At 35.9% G+C, this 24,104-nt stretch overlaps 2 protein-coding genes across 2 annotated transcripts; both read right to left on the bottom strand.

Moving 5' to 3' along the window:
* Positions 1-13,104: 13,104 nt before the first annotated feature.
* Positions 13,105-14,764, bottom strand: LOC142235704 (uncharacterized). Its single transcript, XM_075306964.1, has 2 exons — positions 13,643-14,764; positions 13,105-13,581 (listed from the first exon to the last, which is right to left on the bottom strand). Exons 1-2 carry the CDS (start codon positions 14,762-14,764, stop codon positions 13,105-13,107), a joined length of 1,599 nt encoding a protein of 532 aa, XP_075163079.1.
* An 88-nt stretch (positions 14,765-14,852) lies between these two features.
* Positions 14,853-18,359, bottom strand: LOC142235703 (uncharacterized). The gene has a single exon (XM_075306963.1). It carries the CDS (start codon positions 18,357-18,359, stop codon positions 14,853-14,855), a length of 3,507 nt encoding a protein of 1,168 aa, XP_075163078.1.
* Between the last annotated feature and the right edge of the window lie 5,745 nt (positions 18,360-24,104).

The raw sequence follows: 24,104 nt of genomic DNA, 5'->3' as shown, positions 1-24,104 counted from the left end.
ACATTGAGTTTCAAGCAATTTTCATGATCAGTGCGCCTTCTAAACCCTCAAGAAGTGAAGTCGGTCTATATGGAGGCATTACCAAATGGACCGATAAAAACTTAATCCGATACACGTTTTTGTGAGCCTAGAATACCAGAATATTTAGAATTTCAGGCAAATCGGATAAAAACTACGGTTTCTAGAAACCCAAGGAGTTAAATCGGGAGATCGTTCTTATGGGGGCTATACTAAAATATGGACCGATACTCACCGTTTTCGGCACACCTCTTTATGGCCCGAAAATACCTCTAGATTTCCAATTTCAGGCAAACTGGATTCTAGAAGCCCAAGAAGTAAAATCGTGAAATCGGTCTATATGGGGTCTATTCCAAAACATGGGTCGATACTCACCATTTTCGGTACACCTCTTTACGGTCCTAAAATACTTCTAGATTTCCAATTTCATACAGTACCTCTTGATTTCCAATTTCAAGTAAATTGGATAAAAACTGCGGTTTCTATAAGCCCAAGAAGTAAAATCGGGATATCGGTCTATATGGGGGCTATACCAAAACATGGACCGATACTCACCATTTTTGGCACACCTCTTTATGGTCATAAAATACCTCTAGATTTAAAATTTCAGGCAAATTGGATAAAAACTACGATTTATATAAGCCCAATTCCCCAAATCGGGAGGACGGTTTATCAAAACCTGGACCGATATAGCCCATCTTCGAACTTGACCTGTCTGCAGACAAAAGACGAGTTTGTGCAAAATTTCAGCACGATTGCTTCATTATTGAAGACTGTAGCGTGATTACAACAGACAGACGGACATCGTTATATCGTTTTAGAATTTCTCCCTGATCAAGAATATATATACTTTATATAGTCGGAAATCGATATTTCGATGTGTTACAAACGGAATGACAAACTTAGTATACCCCCGTCCCCATTCTATGGTGGTGGGTATAAAAAAGAGCTGGGCTTGGTCCAAAGATTTTATCTTTACACTAATGATTTTGGTATTGATACTGAGCCACAGATTGTTGAATTAAGGATACATTTAAAACCAAATTCTCTTTTAAGTTTTGACCCACACAAAAAGTCAAGAAGTTTAAGGACGATTTTATTAATTTCGAAAAATGTTTCAGAGTTATTAAAGCCATTATTATTTTACGGCCATTTTCACATAGCTCCACACAGAAAAAAAGTGCCTCGTAAATTTAAGAAGATTTTTACAATAATTTATTACAAGAATTTTCCAGAATTTTAGTTCATTTTTCGTATCTTCAACGAAAATTAACTTCTCGAAAGGAAATTTTACAAATTCTAAGTAGCAATCGTTTAGTTCATGGCCTACAAAATACGATGGAAATTTCCTTAAAAAATTTCTTAACTGCTAGTTAAAAATTCGTTTGTCATGGTATAAAACTACTTGTGAAATGTAAAGTACTTTCTAAATAATAAGTGCAATTTACTATAAGATTTTTTTGTATGAGAAAATATTTTTTTACGAAAAATGAACTTGAAAGTGGATAGCAATTTCTTACTGACAATTCCTATAGTTAATAATTGTTGGTAGAAAATTACCCAATGAAATATTTTTAGTTCACATGTAATTAAATTTATAGACATTTTCGTCAAAAATGGTAGATAACATTTCATGAAAAATTTGCAAATTTTAAGTTAAACGTTTTATCGTTCATAAATTGGTGTGTCTTTACGAATATTATTCTTAGAGTAAATTGTCAGCAGATGCGATGAACTAATGCATAGTACAGAGATCTTTATCGGCATAGTGAAATGTGATTAATGCAGAGATGATGTTACTTGAGTTTTGTTGTGTATACATGAGCGTGGGATTGTTTTCATTTTTGTTCATTTAATGGTTTGTGTGTGCGTTGTTGTTGCTGGATGAGGTGTTGTTTTCAATAAAGGCACATGTGTTTTTGTTGTTGTAGGAATGTTTTGGCTTTGCTTGGTTTTGTTTGGCATGCTTCAGTTGTATAGTTGGCGTTGGCGTGGGCTGTTGCATCTTTTAAGTAGGTATGCAACAAGGGAATATAAAGGCATGGAATATTTTGGATTTTTGAGACATATATTGGTGTTTGTTTATTAAACCTTTTAAATGAAAGTTATTAATATTTTATCGGTAGTTTAGAAAAAAGTTATTAAGAATATTTAGGAAAATATGTTGAAATTGAAAGTGTATTGAAATTTTTATTATTCTATGTAAAAAATTAATATTCAATTCCAGATGAATTTGGAAAATTTTTGTTATATCTCAGCGTATAGTTTATTCATAAATTGGTAAGTATTCTTTTAATATGACTTTCTTTTAAAGAGAATACTTTTTATGTATACTATTATTTGTTAATTAATTTTTTTGGAAACCAGTTTAATGTTTTTCTTTGTTGTAAAAACAATATTTAATTTCAGAGCAACTCCGGATGGATTCGAACAAATTTAAAAAATAGAGAATTGGTAAGTTTTCTTTTAAAAATTGGCTTTATTTCAACTGGAATATTTACGTTTTTCTGACCTTTTTAGCATCAAAATTACAGGTTTTTAATACCTTATTTTAGTATTTCTTTAATCAATTTTTTTGGAAACCAATGTAATATTTTTAATGTAAAAACTAGTATTTAATTTCACAATACCCCCTTAAAATTTGGATACATTTTTAGTACTCCTTTGCCTGTAATTTAATAGTGAATTGGTAAGGATTCTTTAACTTTCTTTTAACCCTGGACAGTTATCCTTATTTTTTGTACATTAAAGTCACCCTTCGTCATTTTGACGACGGCTGATTTCAAGACGCTATAATTTTCATCGTGAGCGAAAAAGTGAACCAAACTTGAATTTATTTTCTTATTCAATTTGGTTTTAAGTAGTATAAAACAAAAATTCATAAAACGGTCGAATTAGTATAACTTAAATTTACCATTTCCCAATAGACTAAAATGCATTTTAAATCGAAAATGAAATTACGTGTCGTCATTTTGAGGAATGATGACTGTCTAGGGTTATCAAGAATATTTGGTTTTTATGCATATTATTATTTTTTTCATTAGATTTTTTGAAAACCTATTTAATAATTTTATTTAATGTAAAAACTAAATATTTAATTTCAGAGTAACTCAAATAAATTTGGACAGCTTTTTATATTTTCCCTCAGCGTATAATTTAATAGAGAATTGGTAAGTTTTATATTAAAATGTTGGCTTTCTATCAACTAGAATATTTATTTTATTATATCCTTCACATCGATAACAACACACTTTTATGAGTGTATATAGAATACTTCATTATTTCTCTAATTGTTTCAGGTACAAATTTTATGAGATACGTTTTCCAAAGAAAAGTTGAATTCCCTATACCATTTGATAAAATGCCTCTAAATATGGTAAGTTACAAGCTAAAATGAAGAATTAAAATATTATATTTCATTACATGGTGTTAATTTTTAACCATTTTCATTATTGCTTCCATTTTTTTCCAGCAAGATATGTGAAAAATTACCTACGATGAATAAAAAAGGATAAGTCAAAATGTCCAAACAGCGAGTTCAAATGAACTACTCTCTGTTCCACGTGGTCATAATTTTTATTCACAAAAAACATTGTATTAAGAACTTTCATCATAAGTTTTTATAATAAAGTACTTTTGCTTAAAGAAAGTTTAATTTTAATGTATGAACATTGTCATAATACTAAAACGGTTTGTTGTTCCTTTAATTATTTAATTTCTATGTACTGTGGAATGATTGATTTAAAAATAGTTTACTCGTCGACATTTTAAAGAGACTGTTGACCAATTTTTATTATCGAGTTTCCCACAAAATAAGCACGTAAAGCAAAATAATACTGACTTTTTAACTTGGTAGGCGTATATAAATCTTATGGTGTTGTAAAAATGAACTAAAATACAATGTTATAGATGAACTAAAATTTAAGAGAATTATAAACTAGACAAGTTGAAAAAATCTTAAGGGCTAAACCATGGTCAATATTACTACAGTTTAGTTCATTTTGCAATGGAAAAGGGTTCACTGTTTTTTCAGTGTCCGTAAGGTTTTAACTGCCAGTTAACAGAAAGTAAATTCGTAATATCTTATCTCCGCATTGAAAAAAAAAAACATGCCCGGTTCCAAAGATTTTGTCTTTACTTTAAACATTTTGGTATTGATTCCGAGCCAAAGAAGCGGACCATACAAGTAAGGATACTTTTAAGACACAATTCTCTTTTAAATTCCGGTTTTGTACATGATTTTTGGAAGAAAATTTTAATTTTCGCCTTTTCAGCTTTTTTTTCTTCATGTGCTATTAAAGTCCTTTAGGAAACGAGTTAACGACAACTTTATTTTCCAAATTAAGACTCGACTTCGAGTAGAAATTATGCTATGTTTCAAGTAAAAAACGTCTTTAAAATAAAGTGTTGAAAAACATGTCCTAAATTTGAACGATTTTTTGCTTTGTAGTCAAGATGCAAAAAGACAACAAATTTAAAGACAATTTCATTAAATTAAAAAAAAAATTTCTGAATTATTAAAGTCAAGTTGACCTTAGCCCAAACATTTTTTCTTTTATGTTATGATACCCATTTTTAAGTGAAATCACTTTATTATAAGGACAATACGACTTCATTGAAAAGTTTATCGACTTTTGGACAAGGAAAAAAACTTTATATTAGAGAAGTGCGTCTTCTATGCTATGCATTCGTGTTTAAAAGACATCAAATCTTTGACCTCACGGCAATACTTTTGTCAGTGCGGTTAAAATTATCTGAAAAACGTTCATCAGTTAAGTTTCTAACTGGCTAGAATGGATTTAGCATTTTTTCCGACAAAATTTGAAGAATTTTTACCATTTTATTAATTCTAAGAATTAATAATAATTATTCTTTCCTCCCAACCGAAATTGTAGACAAACTAATGTCGTTTCCCATTTCTTTTTGGGAGAAAAGTATATAATTTTTGTGATAAACGGGAGCCACCGTGGTGCAATGGTTAGCATGCCCGCCTTGCATACACATGGTCGTGCATGCACATGGATTTCAATCATGGAAGCTATATCTATTTGCATAATATTTTACGTGTTTGATTGATACCACGGAAGGTTAGCTTTTGCAATATTTGAGTAAGATCAGTTAAGAAATGAGGCCTCTATGGTCAAACATAAGGTAATTAGGGGCAAATTGTTCAAAATCGGGCGATACATATATATGGGAGCTATATCTACATCTGAACCGATTTCGATGAAATTTTGCACATACCGTTAGTACTATAGAGGACTGGATCTACCCAACTTTGAGTAAGATCGGTTAATAAATAATTCGATAGCCATTTTTTTCTCCGACGAGGCTAAGATTTTACCACATTCATTTTACTAGTGTTAGCCATCCACGCAACTATGAGCGAAAAATACGAAACCCATAATTTCGGATATATTTGCGAATTTATTAAAAAACAAATTAAGCACAATGTAGATTTTTTGTAAAAAAAAATAACTTCAACATATCACAATTGCATATATTTTATGCTTATTTAGTACTGGTCAGTTATTTACATCCCAAAATTAATAAATTGAAAATATACCTTCACACCAAACGAAATGATTAATAACCACACTGAAAAAAAAAACATACCCGGTTCCAAAGATTTTGTCTTTACTTTAAAAAATTTGGTATTGATTCCGAGCCAAAGAAGCGGAGAATACGAGTAAGGATATTTTTAAGACACGATTCTCTTTTAAAATCGGGTTTTGTGTACTTGGTTCTAGGAAGCAAATTTTAATTTTTCGCTTTTTTAGCTTTTTTTTCTTCATATGCTACCAAAGTCCTTTAAAAACAAGTTAACGACGACTTTATTTTCCAAATTAAGACTCGACTTCTAGTAGAAATTATGCTGTGTTTCAAGTACAAAACGTCTTTAAAATAAATTTTTGAAAAACATGTCCTATATTTGAACGATTTTTTGCTTTGTAGTCAAGATGCAAAAAGACAACAAATTTAAAGACAATTTCATTAAATTTGAAGATTTTTTCTAAATTATTAAAGTCAAGTTGACCTTAGCCCAAACATTTTTTCTTTCATGTTATGATATCCATTTTTAAATCAAATCACTTAATTATAAGGACAATACGACTTCATTGAAAAGTTTATCGACCTTTGGTCAAGGAAAAAAACTTTATACTAGAGAAATGTGTCTTCTATGCTAAGCAAAATTTGCATTCGTATTTTAAAGACATGAAATCTTTGACCTCACGACAATATTTTTTTCAGTGCAAAAAAAAAAAAAAAAAACATTCGAGCACAGGTAAATGTGATTTTTTTCAACTGGCACAAAGAAAGAGTTGCAAAAATCAAACTGATATTTGATTGGTTCATTCTCTGGCAGCCACAATCTATTCAGCTCGATTTAGTTATTCGTATGTTGTTAGATAGAGAAAAAAACTACTTTATCACATTACCAGCCTGTACCACATTTGCTGCACTCACTCTATTTGGGAGCTATGTCTAAATCTTAACCGATTTCGATGAAATTTTGCACATATGGTTAGTGCTATAGAAGATTAAATTTGGTAAACTTTGAGTACTATCGGTTGATAAATAAGGGTTTTATAGCCAAATTTAGAAAAATCGGTTGGTACATAAATTTCAATGGTTAAATTTCAAGGGCCGATGTTGCTTTTGAATAAAACACAAACGGTGGTACACCTCCATCCGATGGTCCAAATTTTCTATGACACTGAGGCATAATGGAGGTTATATGCCGTTAATGTGCCGAATTATCTCATCCTTTAGCTCTTGAATTGTTGCTGGCTTATCGACGTACACCTTTTCTTTCAAATTACCCCAAAGAAAAAAGTCCAACGGTGTCAAATCACATGATCTTGGCGGCCAATTGACATCGCCATTACGTGAGATAACACGGCCATTGAATTTGTTGCGCAAAAGAGCCATTGTTTCGTTAACTGTGTGGTAAGTGGCAGCGTCCTGCTGAAACCACATATCGTCCACATCCATATCTTCCAATTCGGGCCATAAAAAGTTCGTTATCATCTCACGATAGCGAACACCATTCACAGTAACTGCCTGACCGGCCTCATTTTGGAAAAAATACGGCCCGATGATGCCGCCAGCCCATAAACCGCACCAAACAGTCACTCTTCGTGGGTGCATTGGTTTTTTCGACAATCACTCTTGGATTCTCATTCGCCCAAATGCGGCAATTCTGTTTATCGACGAATCCACTGAGGTGAAAATGTGCCTCATCACTGAAGATTCTTCGAAAATTGGTCATCCACTGTTGCCATTTCTTGGAACCATTCTGCCCATTCACGACGTTTGGAATGGTCAAGAGGCTTTAGTTCTTGAGCCAATTGCACCTTGTAAGCGTGTAAATGCAAGTCTTTATGCATAATGTTCATCATCGACGAGCGTGAGAGGTGCAATTGTTGGGCACGATGACGAGTTGAGGTGGACGGCTCTTCAGCCACACTATCGCGAACAGCAGCAATATTTTCTGCAGTACGAGCTGTACGAGCATGCACTGGTGTTCTCACATCTTCTACAGACCCGGTTTGCTCGATTTTTTCCACGATTTTTGCGATTGTACGCACATTTGGACGATCAGATTGACCAAAAAAATCACGAAGTGCACAATATGCATTTTGATTTGAACGCCCATTTTCATAATAAATCTGGATAACTTCAACACGTTGCTGGATTGAGTATCTCTCCACGCTTCAAATTGAGTAAGTCCGAAATAGAGAAATGTCAAATAAAAACAAGTATATACGGCCGTAAGTTCGGCCAGGCCGAAGCTTATGTACCCTCCACCATGAATTGCGTAGAAACTTCTACTGAAGCCGATGGCAAGGTATCTTACAACTTCCTAACACCGTAATATATGCCACATAGTCCATACGTGGTATATATTAAACTTAAAAATGCCGATTAAATACGTATATAATTAAGTTTAAAGTTTCTATAGAAATAAAATGTTGACAACATTTTCTATAGAAGTAAAATTTTGACAAAATTTTCTATAGAAATAAAATTTGGAAAAAATTTTCTATAGAAATAAAATTTGGAAAAATTTTTCTATAGAAATAAAATTTTGACAAAATTTTCTATAGAAATAAAATTTTGTCAAAATTTTCTATAGAAATTAAATTTTGTGAAAATTTTCTATAGAAATAAAATTTTGACAAAATTTTCTATAGAAATAAAATTTTGACAAAATTTTCTATAGAAATAACATTTTGACAATGTTTTCTATAAAAATAAAATTTTGGTAGATTATTTTTGGCTCGAGTGGCAACCATGATTATGAACCGTATGGACAAATTTTTGTGTGATTGGGGATCGGCTATATATAACTATAGACCGATATGGACAAATTTTGGCATGGTTGTTAGCGGCCTTATACTAACACCACGTTGCAAATTTCAACCGGATCGGATGAATTTTGCTCCTCCAAGAGACTCCGGAGGACAAATCTGGGGGTCGATTTATATGGGGGCTATATATAATTATGGACCGATATGGACCAATTTTGGCGTGGTTATTAGGGACAATATACTAACACCACGGACCAAATTTCAATCGGATCTGATGACTTTTGCTCCTCTAAGAGGCTCCGGAGGTCAAATCTGGGGATCGGTTTATAAGGGGGGCTATATATAATTATGGGCCGATGTGGACCAATTTTTGCATGGTTGTTAGAGACCGTATACTAACACCATGTACCAAATTTCAGCCGGATCGGATGAAATTTGCTTCTCTTAGAGGCTCCGCAAGCCAAATCGGGGGATCGGTTTATATGGGGGCTATATATAATTATGGACCGATATGGACAAATTCTCGCATGGTTGTTAGAGACCATATACTAACACCACGTACCAAATTTCAACCGGATCGGATGAATTTTGCTCCTCTAAGAGGCTCCGGAGGTCAAATCTGGGGATCGGCTTATATGGGGGCTATATATACCCAGCAAAAACTAGGTAACCACATCTCATTACAATTGGCATTACCAGGAGTAAAGCTGTCATTACACGTTGCATTACATTGCGGTGAGTTATAATGACAAACTTGTAATGATAAAAATAAATATAATGCCTAATAATTTTCGAATTGTTATTCTCAGTTTTTTAGGCAGTTGGCTTAATAAAATAGAATTGAAAGGATTGAATACTTCTTAGTACGAATGAACTGAAATATTTTTTGCTATGCTAAGTGTTATTCGTATGTATGATAAGCTTTCTATAATAAAGAAAGTCAGAGTTATCATTTTATAAGAAATTTTACTAAATTTGGTTTTAGTTTTTGTTCGGTGTGTTTTGTTCAGTGAATAAAATTTTCTTGTTCAGTAGTAAATTCGTATACCCCGCGAAGAAAACAGTATTAGTAAAATGCCATGCCTTATTCTAGTTAATGAACTATTCCTAACTGCTTTCAGTTTAGGATTTTTTTACTGAAGCAAGTAAATTTTATTATTTCACACAATAACACTAGTTTACAAAAAAATAAATAATGAATGTACACTTAATGAAAGGCAACTTTTCTTATGTATTTTGATCTGCTGAATTCGAAAAAAAAATATTTTTTTTATGGAACGACATTTTTCGGTCGTTTTTCTTCTAATTGATCTTATTACTTACGTTAGAGTATCACCTATACGATCATGAACTTCTCTTCCAGACGTTTTTTCGATGGTGTATACTTTTCTGGCGGAAAAGGTCCTTCGTAAATTTTTTGAAAATTTGGCTTTTCGCATCGAAAATTTTTGAACCACTTAACTTATCACAGATCCGATTATACACGATTATTCGTCATCTTAATACCTTTCATTTAAGTACCAACGATATAATCGGACATTTTTAACTCGAGATATAATTTGTTTAGAGAGAAAAAAGCGAAAAAATAAAAATAACAGGATATCTCAAAAACTGTTCCATAGAAAATTTTTAAACATTTTTTTCGAATTCAGCAGATCAAAATACATAAAAAAGTCGACTCTCATCAAGTGTACATTTTCAGTGTAAACTATTGTAATTTAACTTAATGCAAATAAAATGGCTAATCTAAATTGATGAATATTTTTTCCTTTAGTTTCGAAGGCACTTTTTTGTGGGTGTAGTGCTCCTATTACAGCATTACACGCCATATTTTGATACATTGTAATCGGCGATAGAAATCAATATTTTCGAATTTGATTGCCTGAGACAATAAGTGGATATTTTACAAGCTTTGGTGTATCTACGAATAAGTGATTACATATTAGGTTATTATATGCTTTAAAAGCACTACTTATTTCATGGCCGAAAGTATGCCTGGGGAGAAGTACTTTCCTCCTAGGACATGCGTATGTAAATGTAATCCGCAGCGATGCCAATTAATAAGTGGTTATTATTTTTTAAAACGGCTTACCCACAAGATTACCGGGTAATGAGAGTTTTTGCTGGGTAATTATGGGTCGATGTGGACCAATTTACAAAACCATGTACAAAATTTCCGCCGGATCGGAGGAAATTTGCTTCTCTTAGAGGCTCCACAAGCCAAATCGGGGGATCGGTTTATATGGGGGCTATATATAATTATGGACCGATGTGGACCAATTTTTGCACGGTTGTTAGAGACCATTTACTAACACCATGTACCAAATTTCAGCCTGATCGGATGAGCAATCGCAAGCCAAATTTGGGGGTCCGTTTATATGGGGGCTATACGGAAAAGTGGACCGATGTGGACCAATTTTTGCATGGTTGTTAGAAACCATATACTAACACCATGTACCAAATTTCAGCCGGATCGGATGAAATTTGCTTCTCTTAGAGCAAACGCAAGCCAAATTTGGGGGTCCGTTTATATGGGGGCTATACGTAAAAGTGGACCGATATAGCCCATTTGCAATACCATCCGACCTACATCAATAACAACTACTTGTGCCAAGTTTCAAGTCGATAGCTTGTTTCGTTCGGAAGTTAGCGTGATTTCACTAGCCGGACGGACGGACATGCTCAGATCGACTCAGAATTTCACCACGACCCAGTATGTATATACTTTATGGGGTCTTAGAGCAATATTTCGATGTGTTACAAACGGAATGACAAAGTTAATATACCCCCATCCTATGGTGGAGGGTATAACAAGTATATACGGCCGTAAGTTCGGCCAGGCCGAATCTTATGTACCATCCACCATTGATTGCGTAGAAACTTCTACGAAAGACTGTCATCCACAATCGAATTAATTGGGTTGTGGTGTCTTAAAAATTCTCAACATCGTTTTCTAAATTGTGAGTAAGTCCATACGTGTTATATATTAGACAAAAAAGGTATTGTATGTGTGCGGGAGTAAGATCAACCTGTTAGAAGTGGAATCTCGTGAGCCGAAATAAAGTCAAATCTATTTGGAGTAATAGTTGACTTTGTACTCCAGATGGTAGGAAACGATCCAATATTAGTACAGTGGAACGAAAGAAAACACAAAAGGTTTGATTTTAGATGGGTTGTACAAAATTGGATTTATTTCTTTTCATTGGACTTCTTACCAGTATGGATGTTGATTTCAAACAGAAAGAATGATTTTATGATTTTTACGGAAGTTGTTCTTCGACATTGCTTGACAGTATCGTTAAGTTTAGTTGTCATTTTGTATTGTTATCGATTTATTTTTAGCTGTATCTTTTAAGTAAATAGAGATTTTAGAAATCCCAATAGGGAATTCAATGTTAGGGCGTTAACGAAAAATGGGGAAAAGATTGGTGTTTATTTGGCATAAACATTTGCGCCCCCCTTGCAGTGCGCCTGCAACAAAGTGAGTCAATAAAATTGTAGCTGTCAAACAATGTCCTTAGGAAAAATTTCAATTAATATTTAATAGCGATTCATAGGCAGTAAGAATTCCATTTTCCTATTTAGGTACAGTATTAGTTCATTACATTATTTCTATCTCTAATATTTTAAGTTCAGTATTTAGAATTAATAGAAGAAATTTCAATTCATAGAAGAAATAAAGTTAAATGGTAATGGATATATAGATAAATATATCAACCTAGGTAGTTCACGTTTTCATTTCAATATTTCTGTGCTTTGTTTTTGTGTGTGATATAAAATTTCAGGAAAGAATTTTTGATACGACATAAGAGGTTCATGAATTAGAGCAAGTGCCATAAAGAGACCAACCAAAGATTGTGTTTTGAGCTGTTGGCAAGCCAGCTCTATTAAAGAAACCTTCGCTTATTATTCGTGAATACACGTCAACCCCTAAAATAATGCATATAGGAGCAGATTTGTAAAATTCCTTATCGGCGAGTAGCATATTGGAAAAATGTTGGCCATATGACCGCGGAAGTGATTTGCTTGGAGTATGAATGGATATCCGATTGTTAACCTTTAAAACAGTTTCGATATAAATATCGGCGTTGTGCGTGGACGTTAACGTAAGTGGACAGATAGTTTCCTCTTCTAAAGTAAGCGTGGTCAGATCAAGCTTATCTGCGACTGTAGATGAGATAGAACTGGATTTAGATCCGGAGTCCAGGAGGCATCTTAAAGTGCGGTTTCCGTGTTTAGTAGCAACTGAGACTACAACAGTGGGCAGCAAAGTGACAGCATTTTGCTTCAGTATAGCCGAAAGTGTCGTGTTCGGCGAATTAAACGATGTTGCAGCGCTTGCGGCGATGGAAGAGGATTTCGACTTGGTGGAAGATGGTGGTTTCGCAGATGAAGAAGGTGATTTCGCAGATTTACTAGAATTCCGTTTTTTGTTGCTGGCATTCTTATCCAGGCGTCTATGAGCGTGCAGCAATGTGTGATGGGGCTGTTTGCAATATCGGCATCCGGTTGTCGTGAAACATGAGTTTCCAGAATGCTCATGCGCCAGACAGTTAGGGCAGTAGCCGTACTTTTGAACAATCTCCTGCCGTTTCAAGGTGTTTAAGTTCAAGAATCGCTTACACTTCCGCAAAGGATGAGGTTTTCTGCATAGCCGGCAAATATATGACTGTTTGGTCGATTGTCCACGATGACGATTGTTGGCACGCATTTTTGAACTACAAAAGAAGAAGGGTTGATTGGAAGTCTGAAAACGTTTTTTTTTATTTTTTTATTTTGAATTATCAGAATTTTCAAATGGGAGAACGACGAGTTTCGTAATCGGTCTCGTTATAGTCCCCTTTTGTGTAATAAGCTCTGCAACACGAACACGATTGTCAGCTCCAGCATGAACTTTCTTGATTCTCCCAAGGCGCCAACAGTTTGGGGGCAAGTTTTCCTCCTTAATAACTACCATAGTATTTTCTTGCAAGTTGTCGGTGGGTCGTTGCCATTTATGACGCTTGTGTAATTCCTTAAGGTATTCCTCCTTCCAACGATTACAAAAGTGCTGGTGGATTGCCTTAAGTCTTTGCCAACGGTTGACAATGGAAATGGGATTTTCTTGCACCGAAGGATCAATGGGAACCAGAATTGGAGACCCTATTAAAAAGTGCCCAGGAGTGAGAGCGGAAAGGTCGGATGGTTCTTGGGAGCAAGGGGAAAGAGGTCGCGAATTTAGGCATGCTCGTAAGAAGCGTTTGGAATTCTTCAAACGTGTGTTTAAAATTTGCTGCTACCTTTTTAAAATGAGCCTTAAAACTCTTCACCCCTGCCTCCCAAAGACCGCCCATATGTGGTGCACCTGGAGGAATAAAGTGCCACGTCACATTTTGATGGGCACAATTGGAAGCAATTAATTGATTGGATGTTTGTAAGAACTCTTTTGCTAGTGTCCTAGATGCACCAATAAAATTCGTCCCATTGTCGGAGTTGAGATGCAATGGGCAGCCACGACGTGAAACGAATCTACTAAAGGCTGCTAAAAAAGCAGATGTGGATAGCTCGGATGTGGCTTCCAAATGGATCGCCTTAGTAGAAAAACAAACAAAGACACAAGTGTATCCCTTAGAAATACGACATGATCGACCAGAATAGGACTTGATGTCAAAGGGGCCAGCGAAATCAAGACCTGTGTGAGTGAATGGACGAGAAAATTCGGATCTTTGAGGAGGTAAAGCAGACATCAATTGAGTCTGACATTTATGTTTGTAAAGTATGCACGGCTTGCACTTATTTATTGTTGTCTTTATAAGATTTTTTACTTTCGGTATCCAGTATTGCGCTCGGATTAGTCGTAAGACCAACTGGTTTCCACCATGAAGGCAAACTTCATGAATAAATCTAACGAGTAACCGTGCATACTGACAGTTGTAAGGGATGATAATAGGATGCCTCTCATTGTATCTTAAAGCTGGCGAAGCTGAGAGACGCCCACAGATACGCATTATTCCTTCATCATCCACAAATGGATTCAAGCTTAATAGAGAACTGGAAGACGAAATTCGTTTCTTACAGGAAAGTGAATGATACTCTGTAGGATAATGGGACTTTTGACATATGATTTGAAGTCTAATATGGACTGAAAGAACTTCAAATGTGGATATATCTTTGACAGGTCTGGAGAAATTGGATTTATATTTTGGATGAGTTCGATAAAAGAAACGAAACATATAAGCTATCACTCGGATTGCTCTTGGAAGTGATGAGAACCTGTCCAAAACGTCCTCAAAATCATTGAAGTAGGAAAAGTTTACTTTGACTGGCCTTCTTTCCAAATCCAGAGTTGCCTCGCTGGCAAAATCGAAAATTGGCCAATTAGCCACAGGATTCTTAAGGAATGGTGGCCCTTGCCACCAAAGCTCATTGTCTATCAAATCTTGCGGGTGCATACCGCGGCTTGCCAAGTCAGATGGATTGAGTTCAGACACTACATGGTGCCATCTCTGTGGCGGTACAATTTGCGTGATTTTTGATACTCTATTGGCTGCAAAAGTAGCCCAGAAGCACGGAGAGCCAGGAGAGCACAATTGTGGAATCAGTCCAGCAATTTATCGTAAAGTCCTTTATTCGTAGCTGTGGAATAATATGGTCGATCATTTCCGCTAATAATGTTGCGCCACATAACTCCAGTCTTGGAATTGACAGAGTTTTTATTGGGGCAACCTTAGTCTTAGAAACAACTAAATGAGTGGATATGGACTTTTTAGTTTTTATGCGGATATACAAAGCAGCAGCGTATGCCTTTTCCGAGGCATCACAGAAACCATGGAATCCCACCTCACTATCAGGACAATAGTTAAACCATCTTGGAATTTTTATAGAGTTAACAAAAGGATAATTGGCTTGGAAAGATGTCCATTTTCTTAAGGACTCCGCCGTTATCCTTTCGTCCCACCCTGTACCATCAATCCATATTTGCTGCATTATAATTTTAGCAACAATTATGCAAGGTGCCAACCACCCCGCTGGATCAAACAATTTGGCAATCTGTGACAGTACTTCCCTTTTAGTATACGTGGACGAGGTCGGAAAATTTTGGATCGCAAAGAAGAATGAATCAGATAAGGCATTCCAACGTATACCTAAGGCCTTAGCAGTACTAGAGTGGTCGAAATCTAAGAATTCTGCATTTAACAAATCGGATAGTGGGATATCGCATAAAATTAACTTGGAATTAGATGTCCACTTTCTCATTTCGAAACCAGCGGAGTTCAAGGCGGAGATAAGCTGATTTCTGGACTCAATTGCTTCAGAGATAGTATGAGAACCTGCCAAAGCATCGTCAACATACATGAAGTTTCTAAGAATTTCACTAGCCTTGGGAAATTTAGATTGGACATCGTCAGCCAATTGGAGCATGGTGCGAATTGCCAAATAAGGCGCACAATTTACTCCAAAAGTGACTGTTTTCAATTCAAAATCCTCCAAAGGACTTTGCGGGTTGTTCCTAAAAAGGACACGCTGAAAGGACCTTTGATTTGGATTTACTAAGATTTGGCGATACATTTTGGTTATATCACCGTTGAATACATATCGGAATAGTCGCCAATTCAGAATGAGTATTATGAGCTCATTCTGCAAGATTGGGCCTGTATGAAGAACATCGTTTAAGCTTACCCCATTGGATGTAGGAGCCGAAGCATTAAACACTACACGGACTTTGGTAGTAGAACTTTCGGGCCTTATTACGGCATGATGTGGGAGATAATAACTTACGAAACTACTAGCATCCGGAGGAGGAGAAACTCGATTCATATGATCAAGAGTGACATACTCTTCCAGGACGCCGTCATATTCGTCCTTAAAAGATGGATTACGGATCAACCGAGCCTCATTTCGAAAATACTGGGCCATTGCAATCATTCGTGATTGGCCCATGGTGATCTCATTTGGATATGATTCCTTAAATGGGAGAGACACAATGTATCTCCCTTCGCTACTTCTTTTCGTTGTGCGAACAAACAATTCTTCGCAAAAATTGTCCGAAGATGAAGAGAATTTCTTCCTAGGAAGATCTTCTATCTCCCAAAAACGTGAAATCTCCTTATCTAGTGAGATTTCACAGAAATGCGATACTATAGTTGGAGATGGATTTGTGGAAGTATCTGGAATAGGCCCGGTTAAAATCCATCCAAATACGGTTTCCTGTGCCATTAAGGAACCACAGATCTGGCGCTCAAGTCCAGGAAGCATTATGGATGGGAGGATATCACCTCCTAAGAGGATATCGATTGTCGACTTCTCATAAAACTTAGGATCCGCGAATGGAAGATTGGGAAGTGACGAAATGAAATTACTATTGATGGTGCTGGACGGAAGTTTTCCTGAGAGCCGTGGAACAACAAGTGCCGTCGCTGGCAACTGGATATTTTCGTCAACATTAGACCCAAGTACAAGCGAGCACTCCTTTTGAACAGCTGCGGAGATGGTGTTATTTAACCCTGATATCTTCGCGTTGGTACGCCTGAAAGGCAGCTGAAGGATATTGAACAGCTTTTGGGACACAAAAGTGCCCTCCGAACCCGAGTCAACCAAAGCTCGGGCGATATAAACCAAACCACGATGACAAACTTTTACCAATGCGGTACCTAACAGAACCCCTTGAGAACCGGCCGCAAAACATGAATGCACAACCTCACTTCTAGATGAATTCGTGGACTGTATGGATTTAGAAGTAGAAGGAATTGTTGTAACATTCGAATTAGTATTGGCACTGTTGGTACTTTGTGGATTATGAAGCAGTGTGTTGTGTTTTTTCCCACAAACACGACAGGAGTATTTACTATTACAAGTCCTGACTGTGTGGACTTTCGAGAAACAATTTATGCACATATTGCTCTTTTTAATTTCGGAAAATCTTTGGGTATGATCCATGTTCAAGAATCTTGGACATTTCCTAATTATATGGAACTCTTTCGGGCACAGAATGCACTTCGGTTCCGAGACGTTGGTTTGGAATGATTTGACATTCGATGGACCAGATTTCCCAGTTGGATGCTTGGATTTGTTTGTGAAGTTTGGATCCTGTTTCCTGATTTCAAACACAGACTCTAGAGTCTTATGACGATTTGTCAGGAATGAATCCAAATCGGACCACTTAGGAATAACCGTCTTATCGGAAAGGGTTTGCTCCCACAAGGTGAGAGTAGAATCTGGAAGACAGTTTGAACATATAAATGTAAAGATAGGGTCCCATGTGTCGACCTGTATGTCATACTGCTTCAGAAGTGAGATAATGGTATTCATATCCCTTTGGAGTCGTTTTAGGGCAGCGCCAGATTCTGTTGCAATGGCTGGGAGACCAAACAATCTCTTAAGTTGAATGTTCACAAGAACCCGCTTGTTTTCGTAACGCGTAGAAAAACTTTTCCATGCTATCTCAAGGTTACCATTAGTAAGGGGGAATTTGCCAACAATATCATGAGGCTCCCCTTGTGTCCGCTGGTTGAGATGGAACAATTTCTCAACGGAGCTCAACCTGGGATTATTCAAGCAAACTGCTGTGAATATATCCCTAAACGTGGGCCATGTTGAAAAGTCGCCCTTGAAATTTGGGATTTCACATGGCGGTAATTTAAAACCGGACGGAGCCCCTGGTATCGGAATGTTTTCAATCACATTTGGCGAGATAGGCTGCTGGCTTGGATTCGCCCTTGGAGAAGAGAAATCGGATAAAAGCTCACATAATCGTACTTTACACCGACAATACGATATATAGGCACTTTGGAATTTACCCTTAACAGTTTCCAATTCGGACGGAAATCCTTTGTCGCCATCTTTGTCCTCATCCTCCTCCTCACCTTCGGCCTCGATATCTTGGAGGCATTTATCGTAGGAGAGTTTGACTTCTCCCCACAATCCTTTCAATTCCTCCAGATGTGCCTCGAGGAGGAGAGATGACGACAAAGGGGCATTCTTATCATTAAGGTTGGCTTCAAATTCCACCAACCTGTCCGAAATACGGATAAATCGATTAAGGGACATGGTAAAGCAAATCAAATAACGAAAAAGAGAGAACAGACTTGTATAACACAGTTTAATAAAACCCTGATCCCCAAGATCGAACGAAACTTCAATTAAACGACACGAAAACAGCTATGATCATACAGAAAATTAATAATTCGCGTCTTCAGTCACGGAATGAGGCGAGCCAACCAATTCTCAATTGAAATTTTCTCAATTACAGAAATGATAGTATCACTCACCAATGTCAATTAAAAAAAAATAATCGACACAATTAAATAGTTGAGTGACACAACTAAATCTCGGGATTGACTTTGTATCACAATAAAAAACCTGCGTTGATCAATTAAACTGGCACCTTCCTATTCCCTTTCTGAAATCCAATCAAAATTTAAATTGAAAGATATTTGGTAATACTTTTCCGTATGCAATGATGTATATTGGGTATAAAACAAACTTTTTGTTCAGAAACAGGGCGGTATTAAAACTGTAGGATTAAAAGCAAATCTAAATGCATTAACCAGAATTATAATGAGATCTCACTATAAAGAAATGAAACCCAGATGTATTTTCTCCAGGAGTGAGTAGTCCTAAGGGACATAATACAACAAAAAATCGAATTAATATTCTGTCCCCTCGTTTGACAAAAGACAAAAAAAAATCCGTTCCGACAATCCTAATCGACTTTCATTCAACAAAAAGATACTTAGCATTCAATAGATAGAAAACCCAACGACCTAGTTTTGCCTCAGATCAGCTGTTTCGAAAGTAAAAGAAAACGGAGTGAAAGTAAAGGGCATCGACCTTGAATAATATGGAATATCAAAGTGATCAAAACAAAAAAAAAAACTAAAATGGGTTCCACAAGAAGGAAAAAAAAAACAATGGATGCTAAGAGAATGGAAGAGAGACGAGTCTCTCTGTGCCCACACTATGTGATAGTGTGAGTGTCTGTGATGGAGAGAGTAAGAGAACGGGAGATTAAAAAATGTATTCTGCTGACAAAGGAGAATACTCAGTGAGTGTTGGAGAAGCTATATGCAAATGTAGTTGAATGCTTGAGAGAATCCCAGAGCAAACGTGAGCTAGCGAAGGTGTGTTCGAACAAAAAAAAAAACTGGTTCCAAATTTTGCAAAGATCTACTGAGCGATCTCTACAAATACGTGTATGTTAAAAATCATTTGCAGAGAAAATAATAAATTGTACTAAACGCATGCATTCAGAATTTTGCCTACAGCAACACCAAAAATGCACACCTCAACGATCCAAAAGCATGAAATCATCGAAAAAAAAAACACAGAAAAATATAACTCGAATTTAATTTCCCCTGAATGAAAACTCATATGTATATCAAATAAATCCCACAGAATAAAAATATAAAATACCAAATAAGTCTCACAAAAGGAAAATACTAAATATGAAATAAATTCTACAGAATAAGAGTAAAGAGTTTCAAAAAAAAAAAATAATAATAAAAATAATTGTAGAACTTGATACTAAAACCAGTAAGGAAAGTCTAAAGTCGGGCGGGGCCGACTATATTATACCCTGCACCACTTTGTTGATCTAAATTTTCGATACCATATCACATCCGTCAAATGTGTTGGGGCTATATATAAGGTTTGTCCCAAATACATAAATTTAAATATCACTCGATCTGGAAGAATTTGATAGACTTCTACAAAATCTATAGACTCAAAATTTAAGTGGCTAATGCACTAGGGTGGAACACAATGTTAGTAAAAAACCAGTAAGGAAAGTCTAAAGTCGGGCGGGGCCGACTATATTATACCCTGCACCACTTTGTTGATCTAAATTTTCGATACCATATCACATCCGTCAAATGTGTTGGGGCTATATATAAAGGTTTGTCCCAAATACATAAATTTAAATATCACTCGATCTGGAAGAATTTGATAGACTTCTACAAAATCTATAGACTCAAAATTTAAGTGGCTAATGCACTAGGGTGGAACACAATGTTAGTAAAAAATTATACCCTGTACCACAGTAGTGGTGAAGGGTATAAATATGGGAAACGTTTAAATCTGAAGCAATTTTAAGGAAACTTCGAAAAAGTTTATTTATGATTTATCGCTCGATATATATGTATTAGAAGTTTAGGAAAATTAGAGTCATTTTTACAACTTTTCGACTAAGCAGTGGCGATTTTACAAGGAAAATGTTGGTATTTTGACCATTTTTGTCGAAATCAGAAAAACATATATATGGGAGCTATATCTAAATCTGAACCGATTTCAACCAAATTTGGCACGCATAGCTACAATGCTAATTCTACTCCCTGTGCAAAATTTCAACTAAATCGGAGTTAAAAATTGGCTCTGTGGTCATATGAGTATAAATCGGGCGAAAGCTTTATATGGGAGATATATCCAAATCTGAACAGATTTCAACCAAATTTGGCACGCATATTTACAATGCTAATTCTACTCCCTGTGCAAAATTTCAACTAAATCGAAGATAAAAATTGGCCTCTGTGGGCAAATGAGTGTAAATCGGCGAAAGCTATATATGGGAGCTATATCCAAATCTGAACCGATTTTGCTGATATTTTGCAAGTTTTTCGAGACTCATAAAATATTCGGATGTACGGAATTTGAGGAAGATCGGTTGATATACACGCCAATTATGACCAGATCGGTGAAAAATATATATGGCGGCTATATCTAAATCTGAACCGATTTTTTCCAAAATCAATAGGGATCGTCTTTGAGCCGAAACAGGACCCTATACCAAATTTTAGGACAATCGGACTAAAACTGCGAGCTGTACTTTGCACACAAAAATACATCAACAGACAGACAGACGGACAGACAGACGGACAGACAGACGGACAGACAGACAGACGGACATCGCTAAATCGACTCAGAATTTAATTCTAAGCCGATCCGTATACTAAAAGGTTGGCCTATGATCACTCCTTCTTGGCGTTACATACAAATGCACAAACTTATTATACCCTGTACCACAGTAGTGGTGAAGGGTATAAATATGGGAAACGTTTAAATCTGAAGCAATTTTAAGGAAACTTCGAAAAAGTTTATTTATGATTTATCGCTCGATATATATGTATTAGAAGTTTAGGAAAATTAGAGTCATTTTTACAACTTTTCGACTAAGCAGTGGCGATTTTACAAGGAAAATGTTGGTATTTTGACCATTTTTGTCGAAATCAGAAAAACATATATATGGGAGCTATATCTAAATCTGAACCGATTTCAACCAAATTTGGCACGCATAGCTACAATGCTAATTCTACTCCCTGTGCAAAATTTCAACTAAATCGGAGTTAAAAATTGGCCTCTGTGGTCATATGAGTGTAAATCGGGCGAAAGCTTTATATGGGAGATATATCCAAATCTGAACCGATTTCAACCAAATTTGGCACGCATATTTACAATGCTAATTCTACTCCCTGTGCAAAATTTCAACTAAATCGAAGATAAAAATTGGCCTCTGTGGGCAAATGAGTGTAAATCGGCGAAAGCTATATATGGGAGCTATATCCAAATCTGAACCGATTTTGCTGATATTTTGTAAGTTTTTCGAGACTCATAAAATATTCGGATGTACGGAATTTGAGGAAGATCGGTTGATATACACGCCAATTATGACCAGATCGGTGAAAAATATATATGGCGGCTATATCTAAATCTGAACCGATTTTTTCCAAAATCAATAGGGATCGTCTTTGAGCCGAAACAGGACCCTATACCAAATTTTAGGACAATCGGACTAAAACTGCGAGCTGTACTTTGCACACAAAAATACATCAACAGACAGACAGACAGACAGACAGACAGACAGACAGACAGACAGACGGACAGACAGACGGACAGACAGACAGACGGACATCGCTAAATCGACTCAGAATTTAATTCTAAGCCGATCCGTATACTAAAAGGTTGGTCTATGATCACTCCTTCTTGGCGTTACATACAAATGCACAAACTTATTATACCCTGTACCACAGTAGTGGTGAAGGGTATAAATATGGGAAACGTTTAAATCTGAAGCAATTTTAAGGAAACTTCGAAAAAGTTTATTTATGATTTATCGCTCGATATATATGTATTAGAAGTTTAGGAAAATTAGAGTCATTTTTACAACTTTTCGACTAAGCAGTGGCGATTTTACAAGGAAAATGTTGGTATTTTGACCATTTTTGTCGAAATCAGAAAAACATATATATGGGAGCTATATCTAAATCTGAACCGATTTCAACCAAATTTGGCACGCATAGCTACAATGCTAATTCTACTCCCTGTGCAAAATTTCAACTAAATCGGAGTTAAAAATTGGCCTCTGTGGTCATATGAGTGTAAATCGGGCGAAAGCTTTATATGGGAGATATATCCAAATCTGAACCGATTTCAACCAAATTTGGCACGCATATTTACAATGCTAATTCTACTCCCTGTGCAAAATTTCAACTAAATCGAAGATAAAAATTGGCCTCTGTGGGCAAATGAGTGTAAATCGGCGAAAGCTATATATGGGAGCTATATCCAAATCTGAACCGATTTTGCTGATATTTTGCAAGTTTTTCGAGTCTCATAAAATATTCGGATGTACGGAATTTGAGGAAGATCGGTTCATATACACGCCAATTATGACCAGATCGGTGAAAAATATATATGGCGGCTATATCTAAATCTGAACCGATTTTTTCCAAAATCAATAGGGATCGTCTTTGAGCCGAAACAGGACCCTATACCAAATTTTAGGACAATCGGACTAAAACTGCGAGCTGTACTTTGCACACAAAAATACATCAACAGACAGACAGACAGACAGACAGACAGACAGACAGACAGACAGACGGACAGACAGACGGACAGACAGACAGACGGACATCGCTAAATCGACTCAGAATTTAATTCTAAGCCGATCCGTATACTAAAAGGTTGGTCTATGATCACTCCTTCTTGGCGTTACATACAAATGCACAAACTTATTATACCCTGTACCACAGTAGTGGTGAAGGGTATAAAAATATGGGAAACGTTTAAATCTGAAGCAATTTTAAGGAAACTTCGAAAAAGTTTATATATGATTTATCGCTCGATATATATGTATTAGAAGTTTAGGAAAATTAGAGTCATTTTTACAACTTTTCGACTAAGCAGTGGCGATTTTACAAGGAAAATGTTGGTATTTTGACCATTTTTGTCGAAATCAGAAAAACATATATATGGGAGCTATATCTAAATCTGAACCGATTTCAACCAAATTTGGCACGCATAGCTACAATGCTAATTCTACTCCCTGTGCAAAATTTCAACTAAATCGGAGTTAAAAATTGGCCTCTGTGGTCATATGAGTGTAAATCGGGCGAAAGCTTTATATGGGAGATATATCCAAATCTGAACCGATTTCAACCAAATTTGGCACGCATATTTACAATGCTAATTCTACTCCCTGTGCAAAATTTCAACTAAATCGAAGATAAAAATTGGCCTCTGTGGGCAAATGAGTGTAAATCGGCGAAAGCTATATATGGGAGCTATATCCAAATCTGAACCGATTTTGCTGATATTTTGCAAGTTTTTCGAGTCTCATAAAATATTCGGATGTACGGAATTTGAGGAAGATCGGTTGATATACACGCCAATTATGACCAGATCGGTGAAAAATATATATGGCGGCTATATCTAAATCTGAACCGATTTTTTCCAAAATCAATAGGGATCGTCTTTGAGCCGAAACAGGACCCTATACCAAATTTTAGGACAATCGGACTA

Source organism: Haematobia irritans, chromosome 4 (assembly GCF_050003625.1).
Source record: "Haematobia irritans isolate KBUSLIRL chromosome 4, ASM5000362v1, whole genome shotgun sequence".
Lineage (NCBI taxonomy): Eukaryota > Metazoa > Arthropoda > Insecta > Diptera > Muscidae > Haematobia > Haematobia irritans.
The sequence above is the reverse complement of the archived record's forward strand: the minus strand, read 5'-3'. Positions and strand labels throughout refer to the sequence as shown.